This window comes from Pecten maximus, chromosome 16, assembly GCF_902652985.1.
Source record: "Pecten maximus chromosome 16, xPecMax1.1, whole genome shotgun sequence".
NCBI lineage: Eukaryota > Metazoa > Mollusca > Bivalvia > Pectinida > Pectinidae > Pecten > Pecten maximus.
In genome coordinates this window covers 20,395,505-20,417,835 of record NC_047030.1, presented here as the reverse complement: position 1 = coordinate 20,417,835, position 22,331 = coordinate 20,395,505, and the positions used below count along the sequence as shown (strand labels likewise).

The window sequence follows — 22,331 nt, the reverse complement described above, 5'->3', positions numbered from 1 at the left end:
AAAACGCTCACGAACCTTGATTCCGTTAGTGAACCAGCTTCCATTTCTGTAAAAGGAAACGACGAATGCTTAGATAAGAATCCTCGTATTTGAAAATCTCTCCATGCACGTTTCATTACGGAATAAAACGATGTACATTTCATGATTTGTTTCCTCATCTTATACAGACGACCCACGTGTCTAGAGACCCGATGTAAAACGGTTTCCTGCTCAAAATCACTATAAGATATATTAAGACCATATTGTTTGTTCCAAGCATTTATTAGAATCATGGAATCGGCTTTAAATGTTTCCATCTTGCCTATAAAGTTATAAGATGTCTGACATGGTCTGCAGTGTTTGAAGACAGGCGTGAAGTGCCGGTCCGTGTGTTTTCCCGTAGATTCGGCCTCGATCACGTATTTGATGAACTCGGGAAATGTTACGTCATGTCCGCATTTAGATATCGAATCCTCTGGTTTTAACTTTCTGTTTTTGATGTAAATACCAATATGTTTCCAGTAGAGTGTATTCGCAGTGAATAATTTGTCTACATATCCGGACAAAAGACGGGTGTATGGATCTCTGGTGAACATGAATCTGAAGGAATTAAGAAGAGACGGATGGAAGTTTATATCTCCGTGGTGTTTTATATCAAACAAAGTCCTGAGCTCCGTCTGTTTACCATCAGTCATGTTCTTTTCCATGATAAACCTGCGCAGAAGACCTGTGAGGAAGGTAGATCCGGCCTTCTGAACCCGACAGTAAACAATATGGTGTTGTTGGTCGATCAGAGAATTACGATAAACATTTACACGTTTTGTAGAACGTCGATATCCATCCATTTTCTGTCCACATGCTTTGTGCAATGTTAATTTCCTTTTGACGTGTAATCCATTGAAATTGTAGTATTTCTCGACATTCTGGAAAAAAAAGAATTTTTGCAGCTACGTAAGTACATATATGTTTATAACTCAATATAAATGCATATATATATTCTGGAAAACACGATGTCGGGAAAGTACTAGGGAGACAGCAGATCTGTGTTTGACTTTTTATTTTATATATACATATATGTATATATATATATATATGCAGTATAAACAGTTTATAATAGTAACCAAGAAAACAAATGCCATACAATCTAGGAACGTTAGCGCTATTTTCTGTAAAATATGGAGACATACGCTAAAATAAGCCTGATTCGAAAACAAGCGGTCTTGAAAGTAAGCACTGTGTTCTTTACAAACTTGAAATAGTCTTAAAATACCACTGGATTTTGATATTATTCACTCCCCCCCCCCCCCCCCCCCCCCCTTTCGACCTACACATCATATATCAATATTTACAGAAGATTTGATGCTGATCTCAAACATGCATTCACACCCAAGTACTTACATTCATGCGTGATTGCGGAGTGGATGTTGCAGCAAATGTTGTCGAGCCTGGACTCGAGCGTGCAGCTGACTGCGACCGTTGTTTCTCTGCTAAATGTGACCAGTGTGACGCTGTTCTCGTGATCGTTGGGTGGCTCCGAATAACATCTGTTTCAGAAAAACGAAAACAAGGTATGGCCGATGAACTATAAAGCAAGGATGTTTATTTTCGAAACAATGCCGTAAATTTCGTTTTGTAAACACTGATGTTCATTATATATAGACATTGTCAGTTCTGAACTTCGACTTGCAGGTTGTCTAAGAGGCTGGTAGAGACCCAATAAGAATATGGAAACAGGGATCCTTTTAAAGACGGCTTCGAAAATTGGAAGTCTTGGATGGGAGCAACTCCCATTTTGAGAGCAACATTCAAAATCTTCCATTTTGAAAGCAATATTGGAATCTTATTCTATATATTTAAATGAAATAAATCATATATCACATACATATATTTTAAGAATATTCATTATTTTGAAAAGTATACAACAGCTAGCATTCCTTACAAGGCCTCGTAATATTTAGTACATTTGACATTTTAATCAAGTAAGTTCATTGCATTTGAAATTTAATGGTAGAAATAGTTTCCAACACACACCAAATAAAAGTATTTTCATTACCTTCGGAAATTGATGGAATAAAGAACATTCCATCACCCAACAAAAATAGAGCTTTAGCAAGGCTTTGTAAGTCTTGCATCCATTACTTTGAAGATTTGTAATCCGAAATATATTCGTTACCTCGGAAAAGTAGAGGAAGAAACTGTGTTCCAATACCAAATAGGATAAGCAGCGTCATGACGAAACTTCGAAGTCCCATTTGTCCGAACATGATTACCCAGAAAATGTTGATCTGTTTATACTGATAACACCATTCTACAAGCTACTTCATACTCCAAACCAAGCAGTTTTCGTCGCCAGGTTAAACGACACATTGGTTAAACAGTGTCAATGAAGTCTGATGTTTATCCGTATTAAATCACCAGCAGGCGAGTGGAGCGCATGGCGAGGAAAATTGATCGTCTACAAATATAAGTAGAGGACTAAACCTATTGATACCCACCTCCCCTTCCCCAGAATATTCTAAAACTTTATTGTCAATATTTTTGTTTAGATAACTTTAAGATATCGTATTATTCTCTAGCACACTTCCAAGCAGTTAATGGTTACGTCTTCGAGTATAACCTGATCTATTACGGGAAAATAAACCCCCAAATAAACAAATCACTCGTCGAAAGCAGTTACTGTACAATTTCTAAATGTTCTTTGTAGTAAGATTTACTTATTATATCCGTAGGTAAAGGAAGAAAATAGAAAATAGACGGATTGATTCCAAGGATTAATACATTAAAAGATTAGGTCGGGGCAATGGTTATCACCCAGTAGAAAATTAGAAGAAATCATTTACTGATTTCCCCTCCGACAAAACTCTCATTTTTCATATTTTATGTTTGAAATTTTTACATAGAAAACCTTTAGCACAATCATACTTGAATCAAGTCACGGAACTCTTAACACAGCCAATATATGTTTAACATTAAAAATGGGTTATGTAGAAATGTTGTATGAAAGAGAATCATGGTTTTAATTTATATATATGTGTTATATACCAGCATGTAATGTACATGTAGATATGATATATAAAAGCATTGTTGATACTCCCAAATTTAAACATGTTGTTTTAATTGATTGTGCGGGTTATGTTGAGTTAATGTTTGTACATAAGACAGAGATAAACACTTAATATACTCCAATTTAAAACCTACTATTTTACATGAAGACTTTCGTGATGTTTAAAATACGTTATTCTCGCACGGCTTAGTAATAGGGGATTAAAAAAACCTGTCGATGGTTAAGCGTCTACACCAACCCTGACAAATGATTATTATATGTAAATGTGTATATTTCCGCTATATGAACGAGAAGAAAATCAATGTCGCCTGGCACATGGGAATTATTGCTGTATATAAATCTGTATTTATTGCTTCAATAAAACAGTCATTATAATAATCTTGTTTTAGTGATCATATTTGAAAAAAAATAAATCTACGATGTTTTCTAGGCCACGATGTTTACAACTGTGTTGATGGTATTATAGAAAAAAATACAAATATTAAAACGAAACCGCAAAATCGATTAAGCGAGGACGAAATACTAACAAAAATATAGATTTATATTGATATCCATGAAAAGAACCAGGAAAATTGGACCAGGTTTTCTTAAAGGGTTAGCGTCTGCTGCTTTAATTAAAATATGTCTCGAGATTGGCGAAAAAAAAGAAAAGAAAAAAAGTTAAAACTGGAATGACTATTTATCATTGCAATAGATATTTATTTATAAAATACGACCGGTCAGTGAATGGATTGTTTTGATAAAGAATCAAGTGTACAGTTTGATTAAATGAATATTAAATAATAGTTAGACACTTTATATATAATCTCGACATGCAAAAGAAATCTAATATAGGTATAAGGAGGACAAACTAAGAAAACATAGAGACTGAAGATTCATCAACGGCAAACACCTTGTTAATCTAGGTCAAATCGTGGTATTGGTGTTCTTAAAATCCACAAAAGAAATTCAAACAATTTAGGCAACAATAAGAAAATGTTTTATTTCACATTATATTACGTTAACATAATCAATTACATGCGCACTTCAGTTATAATTTGACAATCAATACAGGTATAGCTAGCTATAATACAATTAATGTTATACCGATACACATCGGTTGATTAATAATTAAAAATAGATCTTATTCTAATCGAAATATCATAAATCAATAACACCAATAATAAGAAACTCATAGGTATATTGCAAATATCACTGAATATTTTCAAGTGATAATATTGCTTATTTTGAAATACAAACGAAAGATATGTTTGAACCTATATGAGAAATTGTACTATATCTAGATATAAAAAAACCATCACATTTTCAATGATTACCGTTGATGACATTGCAAATAAATACGTAGGTCGAAAACTCATGTAGAATTTGTAGAGTTCTTAACGGCACCTTTATATAAGATTACACAGAGATCGACATTGAATAAACTTACACAAACCCAGACGTAGACTTAAGATGTTTTTATTACTATCTCCTCGACATAATAGAATTGCATATAGAGTGGCTATCAATGTCACCCAGGGTAGATTTTATCTACGAATATTAATATGAGAGGTGATGATAATGTTTCAGGCTCCGCTGCAGCAGGAATATCATTTACATTAAGATGTGTGTAGGCCAGTGTCGTACGTCATGAGTAAGTTAGGAAGTGTAATAAAATAGACACCCACACTGTTAAAACACGTGTTAAGAAAAGATGTTGTTATAGAGGTGATGATTAAGCATATTTTTGCAGCATAAGCATAAGGTTCATTGTCAGAATGTATATATCGATATTTATTGAAACAGGCTATAGTCATACTGGGATTTAAAACAGATGTAAAACACTTGCTATATTATTACCGGTCTTTTTCTTTACTATCAGTAGTAGGTTTGGTTTGTTTTTGCTTAACGTTCTATTAACAGTCAAGGTCATTTAAGGACGTGCAATTTTTGAAGGTGGAGGAAAGCGGAGTACCGGAGAAAAACCACCGGCCTACGGTCAGCACCTGGCAACTGCCCCACGTAGGTTTCGAACTCGCAACCAAGAGGTGGGGGAGGGGGGTTAGTAGTATTAAAGTGTCGGGACACCTTAACCACTCGGCCACCGCAGCCCCTTCAGTAGTAGCCATAGTCTTCGAATGTGTTATTGTAAATCACATACATACTTATCTCATAGTAAGCAAACAGGGTGTTCATGCCAAGTCATTCTTAATTCAGTGTAAGGATCCTGTTGATTTTAATAGAAATCAACAATAATATAGCTGATGAATCAAGAGTGTCTCGACTCTTTATAGACGAAACATCAATTATGTATGTCTCTTCTTGTATAGAAATTAAACGTGTGATTATTTATGGCTTTAACTGCATTATATTTACCATTGTATGGCACTGCCACTATATAACCCTACCAATTCAGTTGCGAGTTCACCAGCTTATGAACTGCCAACTGAAATTTGAATTTGAAAATTTCAAAAAAAAAAAAAAAAAAAACCGCACGACAAATAAAAAAATCGCAGATGGTAAATATAAGCATTGAACGGCTTTCAGTTGGCATTCATAGTCAATATGAATTTCAACTGGACAGAGGCAAATTCCATGAAGCGCGCTATGCTTAAATAGACGATTTGTCAAAATAATACCAAGTTTAATCCCAATAAAACTACAGTATTAGTTATCTCCGCTATAGGGAAACAACCAACCAATTGAAAAAAATAGACTTTTGTAACATCCCCTGTGTATAGAAATTTGAGCCAGGGATAAAATGTTTGCCAACCACTGATTGGCCAGTATATTATGCAGTTACAAAATAGATATGTAGCCTAATAGGTAACTGTTGATATACATTTCGCTGAAGGACCCAAGTTGTTTATATTTAGTGTTATATGAGACCCTAAACTTTTGTTATAAACTATAATTGCCATATTTAATTCAAGAATTTTAATGATATACTCAAAAACGTTAACAATAAAGTATATGGAAAAACAATTGATCAGTTGGTCTCTATAACACATGATTATGATTTTATATTTCACCGAGGAGGCTATTTTACTTCCGTGCAACTCCAAACTCTAATGCTAAGAAGGGTGACCATATAGAGAATTTATATCAGTCAGCATTCAAAGATGAAAATGCTTTGACAAAGATAAAATTAATTGTAAATAGAAAAGTACTTATTATAATTGATTTATGTGTTATACTTCCAATTTTGGAATATGCTTGTGAATTTTGTAGTTGTAGAGAATCCTATGGAAGCAGCTAGGGTTGTATCAGGCCTGTCTAGTTATGCCAGTAAACAATCTTTGTATTTAGAAACAGGATGGGAAACTTTAGTAAGTAGACGGGTCAGGAGAAAACTGTACTTATTCTACAAATTGCCTGACAAACTGACACCTTCATACCTGTATATATCATAACCTGGTTTTAGTCGGAGATAGAAACCCATACTTTGTGAGAATGTGAAAATAGCATTTACATTATTCCAAATTATTCCCTTTTAAGTAATAGATCATCTTTTATACCAACAACCACCAGACTCTGAAATCGCCTCTCGGAAACCGTCAGGAACAAGCCAACTCTGAAAATAAAAATAAAATATTAACATAAACACCACAAGAATCACTCGCTCTTATTTAACACAAACCACGTCATCTTAAAATTCTACTAGGTTAACTATAGTGCTTGAATACTTATCTTTGTTATGTTAATCTAACTGATTCGCCTTTGTGTGCATGTACATTGTAGTTATCCCTGTGAAAATTCAGTTTTTGCTGGAATGTCTACTTTATTATATTATATCAGAAATAATATTTTATCAAGATGCGCCCGTAACAACCATTAAATCTTGATACGATTTTGCATGGAAGTGTTGATCTAACATTAGAAAAAAACAACAACTTTTTTTTGAAATTGTCCAAATATTTATTCGTGCAAGTGGTATATGTTAGATCTAGTCCTGGAGAACAGGTGAGGTTATTATATATCCTATCCTTTTATCACCTGTATTTCTATAAAACCTACCAAATCCTATCACAACCTTTTCTGAAACATCGAGTCATAAATGCTATAAACTATATACTTTTTTGCCTGGTACAATGAAAGGATACGTAGAAGGAGCGCGAGTGTGCATTAGAGTAAGATGATTAGGCATGGCATTTACATGGGCAAATGTAAACAGAGGAAGTAACTGGAGTGTGTAGCTAGTATGTGTCAGGCAGATATGTAGATATATTGTACATTGCTAACAATGCTTTATTGTAAACATTAGGAATTGCTTTATGATAATGTTGCCATTTACCTGCACTTTCAACCTGTTTCTTCTTTAACTATCTTGATGGTCCAAATTCGTTTTATTGTATAAAGTTGTACATATATGTCTATTGTTGCAGTCACATTTTTAAATTAAATTGTGGAGGAGAGGGCTTTCGTAAGTTGCCATAACTTCTGCCCAATCATATTGCTTGAGTTTAAGACGCAATGAAATATGTTTAACCCCCCTTTTTATTACGTTTTAACGAAATGTTGTACAATTATCTCATTTTAAAATCTCTCTTATCACTCTCTATCGGTTAGTGAAGTTTTTGGAATAGCGATTTGTCCCATTAAGATTTGTGTCATTACAATACTGGTCACGTGATTAGATGTCGTTACAGCATTACAGCGCATTTTATATTCTGTATGGTGACGACAGGAGGGAGAGCTCATGTACCCGTTTGTATGTTGTAACTGAAGTCGGCCGGTTATACATTTGACTACTGCTAGTATAATTATCATACAAGCACTACAAATGTGCGTATTATGTAGATGACCTCACGTGTGATGGAGAAAATCACGTATCTGATGGAGGAATATGTTGTTGTTTTTTAATGTTAATGTTAATGCGACCGTGAAAGTCCGTTAACTTAACATATATATATATATCAATGATGTGATATCTTTAAATAAAACATTACCTTAAGTGACCAGTGACCATGCAAATTGGATATACTAACTTAAAACCAAGGTCACTACAGACTCTTCAACGACAGCTGCTTACCTCGATCTTTAGTTACTACGTAACCAGCAGCTTACAACTGAGCTGTTTGATAAACGTGACGGTTTCAATTTCCCAATTGTAAATTTTCCATTTCTAAATAGTAGCATCCCCGCTTCCCCTAAATACGGTGTTTAAATGTCCCAGCTGATTCGATATTCAGGAATTTGGTCTCATTATCACGATTTCCGTAACAGAAGCTGAATACTGACGGAGAAATTAAGAACACAAGATTCCGAGAGACGAAGATTGATGAAGACCAAGGGCTAGTTTTATAGTTGATAGCATGATGTCGTTTGGAAACATTTATATTTCCTTGTTTGGCATTTGAAGTCAGACGTGTTCCATGTATGTTGATATGCCTATTGGTTCTGTTGTCACCACAATAGTTATTGGTTTGCGACTGCGACTCGACCAACATTTATTTGTATATTTGTGAGCGGCAGGTGGCGTCGATGATGTTGAAGACGCCTACCCTCCCGGAACACCTAGACTTATGTTCATAATATTATGCTTCTTCTCAATCAATCATGAAATATGAACTAAAACGGAACATTGAAAATAATATCTTAATAGACTTGATTTAGGATTGTGGCAGAGTGGTTAAGGTGTCCCGACACATTATCACTAGCCCTCCACCTCTTGGTTGCGAGTGCGAAACCTACGTGGGGCAGTTGCCAGGTACTGACCGTAGGCCGGTGGTTTTTCTCCGGGTACTCCGGCTTTCCTCCACCTCCAAACCTGGCACGTCCTTAAATGACCCTGGCTGTTAATAGGACGTTAAACAAAAACAAACCAAACAAACCAAATGTTTCTCGAGCGATTTATTAAAACAAAATCCCGAAAAAAAAATCGCCAGGAATTAAAATAAGCAAAGTTTAATCTATGATACAATTTCATAGCCAAATCGTGAATTAATTGTGTTGCAGAAATCGTGACCGCATTTTCCGCTAAGACCTTTAATAACGAAGAAGGAAAATATAACCAGGAGTAAACCGCTTCACCGAGTGTACTCCGGTTATACAGAGTAAACCGCTTCACCGACTTACTCCGGTTATATACAGAGTAAACCAGTTCACCGAGTTACTCCGGTTATACAGATTAAACCGCTTCACCGAGTTACCCCGGTCATACAGAGTAAACCGCTTCACCGAGTGTACTCCAGTTATACAGAGTAAACCAGTTCACCGAGTGTACTCCGGTCATACAGAGTAAACCGCTTCACCGAGTTACTCCGGTTATACAGATTAAACCGCTTCACCGAGTTACCCCGATCATACAGAGTAAACCGCTTCACCGAGTGTACTCCGGTTATATAGAGTAAACCGCTTCACCGAGTGTACTCCGGTTATAAAGATTAAACCGCTTCACCGAGTTACTCCGGTCATACAGAGTAAACCGCTTCACCGAGTTACTCCGGTTATACAGAGTAAACCGCTTCACCGAGTGTACTCCGGTTATACAGAGTAAACCGTTTCACCGAGTTACTCCGGTTATAAAGATTAAGCCACTTCACCGAGTGTACTCCGGTTATACAGAGTAAACCGTTTCACCGAGTTACTCCGGTTATAAAGATTAAGCCACTTCACCGAGTTACTCCGGTTATACAGAGTAAACCGCTTCACCGAGTTACTCCGGTTATACAGAGTAAACCGCTTCACCGAGTGTACTCCGGTCATACAGATTAAACCGCTTCACCGAGTGTACTCCGGTTATACAGAGTAAACCGCTTCACCGAGTGTACTCCGGTCATACAGAGTAAACCGCTTCACAGAGTTACTCCGGTTATACAGAGTAAACCGCTTCACCGAGTGTACTCCGGTCATACAGAGTAAACCACTTCACAGAGTTACTCCGGTCATTCAGAGTAAACCGCTTCACCGAGTGTACTCCGGTTATACAGAGTAAACCACTTCACAGAGTTACTCCGGTTATACAGAGTAAACCGCTTCACCGAGTTACTCCGGTTATACAGAGTAAACCGCTTCACCGAGTGTACTCCGGTTATACAGAGTAAACCGCTTCACCGAGTGTACTCCGGCTATACAGAGTAAACCGCTTCACCGAGTGTACTCCGATCATACAGTGTAAATTAACCCTTCACCGAGTGTACTCCGGTCATTCAGAGTAAACCGCTTCACCGAGTGTACTCCAGTTATACAGAGTAAACCGCTTCACCGAGTGTACTCCGGTTATACAGAGTAAACCGCTTCACCGAGTGTACTCCGATTATACAGAGTAAACCGCTTCACCGAGTGTACTCCGGTTATACAGAGTAAACCGCTTCACCGAGTGTACTCCGGCTATACAGAGTAAACCGCTTCACCGAGTGTACTCCGGTCATACAGTGTAAATTAACCCTTCACCGAGTGTACTCCGGTTATACAGAGTAAACCGCTTCACCGAGTGTACTCCGGTCATACACAGTAAACCGCTTCACCGTTTGCACTACGTAACACACAACATACACATACACGGGTGTATTGCCATAAACCGCATATCCATTTGTCTATCGTACACCTTATTAATGATTTAACGTAAAACGTGATTAAGTTAACAAGTTGTTATTTAAGTGAAAAGAAACAAAAATTCCATATCTTACCCAATTTTGTTGCTTTGTAAACCTAATTTGTTTATTCAATTTCATGCCAGATTCAAATAGCCGACTAGACTGGATTCTGTCCCTCACATTCGTTTATATTCGGTTCACAACACATACTCGCAATTTTGTAATGATTGTATCATATGCAATTTCATTTATGTAGAAATGAATGCAATCTTTATTGAGATATATATCTTAGAGGTTAAAGGTTCTGAATGTGATTATTCGGTATTATTCAAATTCAAGTTTTGTCATTTTCATAATTTAGTAAGTTTTTTTTTTGTTTTATGAAAAGCAGACTCACATCGCTTCACGGGTAGTTCCCAAAGCGGAGTGTGTATTCTTCTAAGTTAAATGTCTGCATGGAATATAATTTTATGAGGGTAACCAGGTTTTTATGTTTAAACGTAATGGAAGATCATGAGTTACGTAAAAGAGTGAAAGCAACCCTGCTCTACAATGTATGATTGTTAAATCGTGGGGAAATCATCGTCTGGGGTAAATCGTCGGGGGAGCCTTCGCCTGTGTTAAATCTTGGGGGGGGGGATCGTCTGTGTTAAAACTTTGGGGGGGGGATCGTCTGTGTTAAAACTTGGGGGGGGGGGCATCGTCTGCGTTAAATCTTGGGGGGACCATCTTCTTTCTTAAATCTTTGGGGAACCATCGTCTGTTTAAATATTGGGGGGGGGGGGGGGGGGCATCGTCTGTGTTAAATCTTGGGGGGGGGATCGTCTGTGTTAAAACTTGGGGGGGGGGGGGGGGGGCATCGTCTGCGTTAAATCTTGGGGGGACCATCTTCTTTCTTAAATCTTTGGGGAACCATCGTCTGTTTAAATATTGGGGGGGGGGGCATCGTCTGTGTTAAATCTTGGGGGGGGGGGGGGGATCGTCTGTGTTAAAACTTGGGGGGGGGGGGGGGGCATCGTCTGCGTTAAATCTTGGGGGGACCATCTTCTTTCTTAAATCTTTGGGGAACCATCGTCTGTTTAAATATTGGGGGGGGGGGGGGGGGGGGGGCATCGTCTGTATTAGGGGGACCATTGTGTTAAAGCGTGAGACAACGATTGATGAAGGGGAATCAGATTATACGTGAAAACGTTGGGGGAAGGTAATAGTTATGCTGAAGATTTGGGGAGATCAGGATCTATGTTAAAGTGTAGTAGGGAAAACAAGGATTTTTGATGAATTATAGTAGGGAACACAGAATATATAATTAAGTGTAGTAGGGAATTATAGTAGTGGACATCAGGATATATGTTAAAGTGTATAGTAGTGGAAAACAGGATATATGTTAAAGTGTAGTAGGGAAAACAGGATCTATGTTAAAGTGTAGTAGGGAAAACAGGATCTATGTTAAAGTGTAGTAGGGAAAACAGGATATATGTTAAAGTGTAGTAGTGAACCCAGGATATTAGGTAAAATTTATGGAAATGGAGATGCTTTTCTGAAAAAGGTGTTATGATAAAGCGTGGACCACCGGGTTCTACGTAGTGACGTTATAAGTCAGCTGTACGTTCTACGAGACATTAATTTCATTTATTTGTCCAAATCATCTTAAACTTGTTTTTCCAGGATCCTAACTTTGAGATATTTTACATTTATTGCTTACACAAGTAGTTTAATTATAGTCAACCGACTGTACAAAATCGTTAGTGTGTGATATATAACAGGAGGTAAAATTTGGGTCGTATCAACCCAGACAGTGAATTATCATACCCACACAATGGTTTGATTGTTATACGGTATGTCCTTAACGTACTCTTTATCAGTAAAACTCTACTGAAGTACTACATTGTAGTTTTTTATATTTCGTTTTCCTTTTCGAAATTTAAATATTATTTTTTTCCAACCACCAGTTCATCTCTGTATTCCATTGGCTGATGAGAGCGCTCTCGATAGAATATTTAAAATGGGGCGTGTCGAAGTTTATTTAAGATGGGAGTAGCTACCTTGATTCAGACTGAGCCGATTTTGCCACAATCTACGCCGAACACTATTAAATTTCGACCCTGACGTAAGAAGAATCTTCCCAGGACACTGCCACTATCTGTACCGAAAGTTGTGACCACAAGATGATGAAAAACACGCTGGTCCTTTGCCTTGCTATGGCACTGTTCGTCAGTGTGACAGCGGCCCCAGCCAAAAAGAGGACAGTTTCAGTGAGTATAAACCGCCAGTTTACCAAACTCTCTGTGAGAGTCAAATGTAATACCAATATAGAGGTTTACCGGACCCCGATACCGGCCAGTGATTCTATTTCAATTGTAACTCTAGCCGGAATGTTCAGTAAGGCTATCAAATAATACAAGTTTCAGCTGCTAAATTGGAAGAAATCTAGACATGGATCATAATGAAGTATCATTAACCATTTGCACTTTGAATGACATTTTCTTTTCGAAATATCTATTGAATTATGATTGATTAAATAATGAGTCCAGTGTACACATACTTCTGTCAATGAATGTCAAGGGTTTTACGGATGTATTACAGGTTGACTGAATGTTAAATGACAAACAATTAACTTACCTTGTACTGGCAGGCTATCGACAAATTTTTAACAGTTTCATTAACACATAGATGTCAGTAAGTTATAAACAAGAAATTGTTAGGTTAGAAATTATTAGCATTCATTGACATTGCCGTGTTATCGTCAGGTTATTGAAAGGTTAATGGAAGGTTACGTATAGGTATAGCGGTTAGGTTTACTGGTCAAAGAAATATTAGGACTGCAGCACACTTTGTCATCCTCAAGGTGTAACGAATTGAGTTCGTCTCAAGAAAAATGCAACATGACCTGCTTTGTCTCCACATATAGTATACCAAGATATTACTTTGAAAACAAAGAGTGTTGCAGATATCTAAGCATTAACAACTCGAACCCCTCCCGAGAGGGGAATATAAAACCTGGAATAATGTTACAAACAATCATTAAATTACCGCTTGTATCTAGCGACCACGAAACGTAAAACACCACCCGTTGGTGTTTAGCTAATGTTCCTTTCACATTTGGGGGTTAGTTTTACAATATCTAACGAAATACAACCCGATGTAAGATAAGCATACAAACTGTATATCGTACATGATTTGTTATAAAAGTATGACAGCTTCTCTTTAGTGGTCTAGAATTTAGCTCTTCTATGATACATTGGAAATGACTTTGTAACTGTAGGCCTCTCTTTGTATAAAATATCCCTCTAGATATCGAGATAGGTATAACAAGTATATGCAGCTTGCTGTCTCCCATGGTCAAATTTCTATTACATAATACTTTCCACTTATTTGTTGGCTATATGAATTTACAATAAAAAATTAGTTTAATCTACTTTTATAGTTTAAAGAAAAGTCACCAAGGCGTAAAGTATTTGCAAAATTTTAATAACATACCATAGTTATAATGTGTCATTCCCGACGTTAAACCTAGTCAGAAGCATAAAGCAAGAGTGGAAATGTACCTAGCAGAAGGGTATATCTATCTACGTGCTATAGTTAACACACATTCTTGTAATGCCTTACATGTTATGGGAGCAGAAAAAGAGTCGAGAAAGGAGACAATTAGATAATTTTATAAAAACGGAGTGCTTTTGTACACGTCGCGTCCATTTGGCTTTCAACTCGGGACTCTCGCTACAACAGTTTCCAGTTGATGAAGTTTAAACAGTAGCCTTGTATATCAAGTCACCAAATTTAGATAAAATACCGGCGACTGGCGATGATTATTCAACAATATATTCTTGTCGGGTAGAAGATCAGAGCGTGAAACAGACCACGTGATACATAGGATATTCATGAGTAATATCTTCTCCGGTAACATATTAGATTTTTATCACTATTTATCGCCTGTTTTACGACTGTCGCCTTCAAGTATATGGAGGTCACACAAATTGCTAATATGAAGGAAAAGCTCTCGGAAAAATTTCAGACCAGATGTTTCGGAAGTGTAAGGCGATTTTTTGCTTCACCGAGCGTCATTATACACCATAGTATGATAATATCTTATCTATTGCAGGTTATCTAAATCAATACTTTCGGCATTTGAAAGTATTAGAATATACTGAAATATTGCTTGAAACAGGTATCTATATTGGCTAAAATGTCATTGTTTTTGCCCCCAATAAGATTAACATCATCATTTGTTACGTCACTTTTGTTTATAATGAGTGTAGTCCATCATTTGTATTTTTGGTTAATTAACGTATAAAAATCATTCATATTATCGCTTAAATGTTCTGTTCTGTTCATCCCTCAATCAGTCAGTCTGATATTTATTTTAAATATAACTGGTTATTGTATTACACAGCGAAACAATATAAATGTCAAAAATGACTTTGTTTTCTTAAGTGTTGCAGCTAGTTGTAATAAGTTCTTCCCGGATATGGAGACTTTTTAAAAATAAAGTTGTATAAGCTTTCTTTTAAACGACAAGTAGACATTAAATTGGTATCTTATTAACCAGTTATGGCTGATACGTTATCATAGTTTGCACTATAAGTGAAAATATGTCCACTGCCATTATGGCATTTGACCACCGCCGTGCAGACGTATAACATACTTTTTATGCTATATGATACGGTGTTTTATAGTTTTAGCAAGATTAGTTATTTTTAAAACCTACATCGATAGATGAGAATACAATCTAGTTGGTTTCCATATAAGCTGTAAAAACAGGTCTAGAGACTTTGAAACTTCCATTCATATATACAAAATTTCAGAATATTACGTATTTTATTCAGTGTTAAAGTTTATTAGAATAAATTATAGCCTGAAATCTGTTTCCAATGGAAATAGACGAAGCAGACGACGCTTGTCCCAACGGAACACCTGGTCATATTTTCCTTTTTCGTTATTAAAGGTCTTAGTAAATAATGTGGATACGATTTCTGCAACACAATTAGTTTACGATTTGGCTATGACCTTGTATCATCGATTAATTCTTTGCTTATTTTAATTCCTGGCGATTATATATTCGCGATTTTGTTTCAATAATTCGCCCGAGAAACAAAAAAGGAATTTTCAGTTTCAAAATACAATTCAACTTAGGTAAGAATTCCTTATTCCATTATTGTTGAATACAGTTGGTGTACTATAATGAATTTTACCGAACTATTAATCACTATGACTTGAAATTGATATTTCCAGCGTGGCGTGTCAGAAATTTACCCCAGCTCATTTCCATTGTTATTTCTATAACACTCTCTGTTAAGTTCGTTTTACCTTACCTGTACGATCTGATTATATACTACATTGTATTGAGGTACAGTTTATCAATCCATCCCAGGAAAAAAAGCTCATATCCATATTTTTCATATTTTTATTTCGTTTTTTTTTTTTTTTTTAATTTCAATCTGTCAAGAAGCGAAGAGAAACAAAAATGCTTAACTTAAATCTACTAGTTTACAACAAACCATTTTCTTTTTCTTAATTAAAATACTTAAATACATAAATCACACAACACCTCACCAGATCCTGACTACACGTTCATGACTGCATCCTATACCAATTTCTAAGACATTTACCAGAAACAAGTTTGATCCGCATTTTGAACATATCAAATTCTATACACTCATCCAGCAAAGTGCCAGAATCGTGGAAGAAAGCTATCGTCATTTCTATCCCGAAACCTTGGGGGAAGGCAACTGACCCAAGCAACTATCGTCCTATTTCACTTACAAGCTACACAATGTACATATGCAAAACTCTGGAACGAATGACTAATGCGAGGTTAATATCTGGTTCTGACGGACCCAAATTATCTCACTCTTGGAGAAAACGGAATTTAATCCCCCACCTCCCTTAGAGTGGTGTTTAGAAACAAAAGATGCACCAGTGATCATTTAGTTAGAGTGAAGTTTTTATACGAGAAACCGTTTTCATGAAGGAACACCTTATGCGGCAGTGTTTTAGACAAAGAAAAGTTATACAGATACAATATAGCCGTATAATATAATAACCATTTATACGAGTATGGTTTGAGAGATTGTTAGGAAGAAAGTTTAAAGTACGAGTGAGCTCAACCTTCTTCTGATCTAACAGATCAGATATATATATAGATAAATAGCTATATTGATAGTAATATACCGTTGTTCTCTTTTCAGCTATCGAAAAGTATTCAAAAGGACATTCAAACGCTGACTGAAGATCTGAAAAGAGCATGTAAGTATCAAATGTTCGACATAAATAATTAGGGAAAAAACGAATTGGATAATGGGTCATACAACAGTCAAAGCTATATCAGGAAGACATAATTATTATAGCTAATTTGAACGTCAATATAACATTTAGACCACTAAAACTAGTAGGAATTTCTAATCACAAAAATATAATAAAAATTTAACATTGTAAGGTTTATTTCTTCATGTCTAAAACAATGAATACGTTTGATAACAATAATGATAATAAAAAGCATAGATATTCTAAATTCTTCCGAATCGAGATTAAAGAGATTACCAACAAGACATACAACAAACCATTTCCTGTTCCTGACAATACCGGGTAGATATATAACAAAACAATGAACATCTGATATACACACCTGACAATACCGGGTAGATATATAACAAAACAATGAACATCTGATATACACATCTGACAATACCGGGTAGATATATAACAAAACAATGAACATCTGATATACACACCTGACAATACCGGGTAGATATATAACAAAACAATGAACATCTGATATACACACCTAACAATACCGGGTAGATATATAACAAAACATTGAACATCTGATATACACACCTGACAATACCGGGTAGATATATAACAAAACAATGAACATCTGATATACACACCTGACAATACCGGGTAGATATATAACAAAACAATGAACATCTGATATACACACCTGACAATACCGGGTAGATATATAACAAAACAATGAACATCTGATATACACACCGGTCAATACCGGGTAGATATATAACAAAACAATGAACATCTGATATACACACCTGACAATACCGGGTAGATATATAACAAAACAATGAACATCTGATATACACACCTGACAATACCGGGTAGATATATAACAAAACAATGAACATCTGATATACACACCTGACAATACCGGGTAGATATATAATAAAACATTGAACATCTGATATACACACCTGACAATACCGGGTAGATATATAATAAAACAATGAACATCTGAATTACAAACCTGACAATACCGGGTAGATATATAACAAAACAATGAACATCTGATATACACACCTGACAATACCGGGTAGATATATAACAAAACAATGAACATCTGATATACACACCTGACAATACCGGGTAGATATATAACAAAACAATGAACATCTGATATACACACCTGACAATACCGGGTAGATATATAACAAAACAATTGAACATCTGATATACACACCTGACAATACCGGGTAGATATATAATAAAACAATTGAACATCTGAATTACAAACCTGACAATACCGGGTAGATATATAACAAAACAATGAACATCTGATATACACACCTGACAATACCGGGTAGATATATAACAAAACAATGAACATCTGATATACACACCTGACAATACCGGGTAGATATATAACAAAACAATGAACATCTGATATACACACCTGACAATACCGGGTAGATATATAACAAAACAATGAACATCTGAATTACACACCTGACAATACCGGGTAGATATATAACAAAACAATGAACATCTGATATACACACCTGACAATACCGGGTAGATATATAACAAAACAATGAACATCTGATATACACACCTGACAATACCGGGTAGATATATAACAAAACAATGAACATCTGATAATACCGGGTAGATATATAATAAAACAATAAACATTTGAATCTGACAATTCACGGTAGATACTAGTGCATTAACTAGTATAAAAAGTAAATACTACTTCGAATGTAAAGAAAACAGCTCTGGTTGTGATTTGCTGTAACATGGCACTTGGCCAAAAGGACACTGATAGAATGAAAATAGTAATAATGCCGTCACAGTTACATGTAAGTAATTTGAAATGCTATCAGATGAGCTTTGGTAAAATAACTGTAATCGTTATCAGAAATAGTATGAAGTTATATCCTGTATATAATATGAACATAGAGGCTTTTATCATGCATCCAAAACATTTCATATTAAATCGTATTAAATTGATTAAGTTCTTCTTTCAGTGTCATTGAGAAAGGACGAAGTCGGAGAGGAGGTTAACAATGAGGACGGAGATGTGAAAGAAGGCGAGGAGGAAGAAGCCGAGGAGGAAGGTGAAAAGGAAACCGAGGAGAATGAGAATGAAGGCGAGAAGGAGGAAAGCGAGGAGGAAGGAAAGGAGGAGGAAGGCGATGAGGAAAGCGATGAGGAAGGCGATGAGGAAGCCGAGGAGGAGGAGAAAGAGGGCGAGAAGCAAGAAAGCGAAAGCGAGGAGGATAGCGATAAGGAAGAAGAAGAGGAAGAAGACGGCAATGAAGATGACGACGAGGAGGAAGACGAGGAGAAAGAAAGCGAGCAGGAAGGCGAGGAGGAAAGTGAGGAGGAAGGAAAGGGGGAGGAAGACGAGGAGGAAAGTGAGGAGGAAGGAAAGGAGGAAAACGAGGAGGAAGACGAGGAGGAAAGCGAGGAGGAAGAAAGCGAGGAGGAAGGCGAGGAGGAAGAAGGCGATGAAGAGGAAGGCAAGGAGGAAGGTGAGAACGAAAATGAGAATGAGAATGAAGGCAAGGAGGAAAGCGAGGAGGAAGGAAAGGAGGAGGAAGACGAGGAGGAAAGTGAGGAGGACGGAAAGGAGGAAAACGAGGAGGAAGACGAGGAGGAAAGCGAGGAGGAAGAAAGCGAGGAGGAAGGCGAGGAGGAAGAAGGCGATGAAGAGGAAGGCAAGGAGGAAGGTGAGAACGAAAATGAGAATGAGAATGAAGGCAAGGAGGAAAGCGAGGAGGAAGGAAAGGAGGAGGAAGACGAGGAGGAAAGTGAGGAGGAAGGAAAGGAGGAAAACGAGGAGGAAGACGAGGAGGAAAGCGAGGAGGAAGAAAGCGAGGAGGAAGGCGAGGAGGAAGAAGGCGATGAAGAGGAAGGCAAGGAGGAAGGTGAGAACGAAAATGAGAATGAGAATGAAGGCAAGGAGGAAAGCGAGGAGGAAGGAAAGGAGGAGGAAGATGAGGAAGAAGGCGATGAGGAAGGTGATTATCATCGTGTCATGTTCATTTAGAGGAAAAGGAGTTAATGGACCCCTTTTCGTGCAAGTAGTTTTTGAACACATTAATTATAGGTATAAACGATCTTTTTAGTAAAGCATTGCAAATGTGCTGGGGTATATATCAAGTTTCAATGTACATGTATTATACGGATATCAGTAAAATAATTATTACTATTATTATATAAAACCGAAGAGAAACCTTGATAAAAACTTAGTCACCACACTACATAAACCTATATTCTCTATATCCACCTATTTTCACTACATATTATATATTTCACACATCCTCTACACATGATCTAATTCACGAATTCTCTACTCATTACCTAACTCATGAATTATCTACTTATTACCTAACTCATGAATTATCTACTTATTACCTAACTCATGAATTATCTACATGGTATATTATTATCGAATTCTCAACATTTTTCCTAATTCACGAATTCTCTACTCATTACCTAACTCATGAATTATCTACATGGTATATTATCATCGAATTCTCAACATTTTTCCTAATTCACGAATTCTCTACATAGTATCTTATCATTGAATCCTCAACATATTTCCTTATTCACGAATATCTGCATATCATCTAATTCACGTATGCGTCCTAATTCACGTATATTTGCCTGTATTTGCCCATTTTACTTCACACATTTTTTCATGCATTTCAGAAACGAAGAGGCTGCTCATCAGAATTCTTAAACAGCTGGAGAAAAAGAAGTCCTTATGATGAATCAGCCTCATTGACGACGTCTACCCCGAATCCTAGTTGAATCTGATGACCGCTTTGTCAACCATAGAACGATGACTCCTGTTATCACACCGTCCATAATTATAGCCGTATATATCTGCGTCATTAGCTGATTGTTCAGAACAGCGCTTTCGCTTCTTACTTGATTCTGACAAAAATCATAAGTACTACTTCTGATAAAATGAATTTGAGAGAAATTCGCTGCTGACGTAATTCTGAGTCCAGTAGGAACTTGTGACCATAATGTTTTAAAGAATTCTCAGTCGGTGATAAATATCACAATATTCAATTTAAAGTTAAGCAAGGCATATATCGCCGCGGTAAAACATACAGAAGGCTGCTGACTTATGAAAAGCTTTGACGAAAGAGAAGAAAATCCTTCTAAATGAACTAGCATCCAATTGAAGGAAAGAAGCGGTCAATCCCGACCTCGAGCAAATTCTGGTGGTCGCAAATCAGCAATGACTCGCGAGTTATCTCCCTTCCTAGAGTCATACCTATTCATCATAACTGTCTGCTAAATACCATTGCAGAAATATTATAAAAGCAAGTGAAAAACACAAAATGAGTTTATTTATTTTTTAATTGATGTTAACATAAAATGTTTCAGGCGTGATATTATCATTTTAAAATCAAAATAGAATTTCTCCGTGATCCATTTTACTCTGGACGTACATATGCATATTAACGTTCGTTTAACATTACTAGAATCGGAGATGTGCTTCTTAATATTGAGTTCCCAGGAATCCATTTTACTATTGATAAATATTAACAGATTTCGTTTGTCCCTACTAGAACCAGAGATATACTTTTTAATAGTGAGTTTTCCGTGATCAATACTATATTGATAAATATTAACAATTTTCGTGATCAGAACTCGAATCATCTAACTATAGGACATATCAACGTGAACATATGTACCGTACAATTATCTTTTAATCTGTCTTGAAATATTTATCGGGAATACTAACTAATAAAATGTATAATTTAGTTAATTATAGTATTCAATAGTTTCTAATAGATTTAAAACATTGATTTAAAAACAAGAAAACAATAAGATATTATATTTCCATCTGAAAATACAAGTTACAGGCCAAAGCATCATTTGTACGGCTGGTGTTCGTACCCACGTACCATCAGCAAGGTTTTTTTTTTTTTTTTTTTTTTTTTACATTTCTTTTAACTTAACATACATGTATGTTACGTTACTGTAAACGTGGAAATTTACGCGAGGGGGAAATGTACGCTAATTACGCGGATCCCTTTTGATCACGAAAATTCCCCCCACGTGTATTATTTTTATATTAATTTGAGTATACTCGAACTACAAACGAATGTGGGTCAATCGCGAAAATTACCCCGTGCGTATAGTTTACGTATCAAAATTGCGAAATTAACCCCCCGCGAAAATAACCACGTTTACAGTAATCAAATTTTTGACTTTAATATAACTTAACTTGTGAGTGTAGCATGACCGCATATCGAAATCATAGCGCAATCATGGACATTTCAGAGGGAAATCAAACACCCAATATTAGTTCGTTTGAGTAAAGTTTAGGTCGTTAAAATCAAACCTACTCGAAAATATGTATTTTTCCAAGTAGTAAAAGTTACATACTTTACATTAATACGGCTGTTTTACTTGAGTTTAAACGTATTTTATTGTAACAAATTTACAACAGGATTGGGCACAAGTTATTACAACTTATAAACGCCCTCTCCTAACACAATGACATATAAATA

General features: G+C 36.2%; 1 protein-coding gene across 1 annotated transcript; it reads left to right on the top strand.

Moving 5' to 3' along the window:
- The first annotated feature begins 12,725 nt into the window (after positions 1 to 12,725).
- LOC117344690 (cilia- and flagella-associated protein 251-like) lies at positions 12,726 to 21,153 on the top strand. Its single transcript, XM_033907518.1, has 4 exons — positions 12,726 to 12,812; positions 16,746 to 16,803; positions 18,819 to 19,814; positions 20,509 to 21,153. Exons 1-4 carry the CDS (start codon positions 12,726 to 12,728, stop codon positions 20,565 to 20,567), a joined length of 1,200 nt encoding a protein of 399 aa, XP_033763409.1. The 3' UTR covers positions 20,568 to 21,153.
- Positions 21,154 to 22,331: the final 1,178 nt, after the last annotated feature.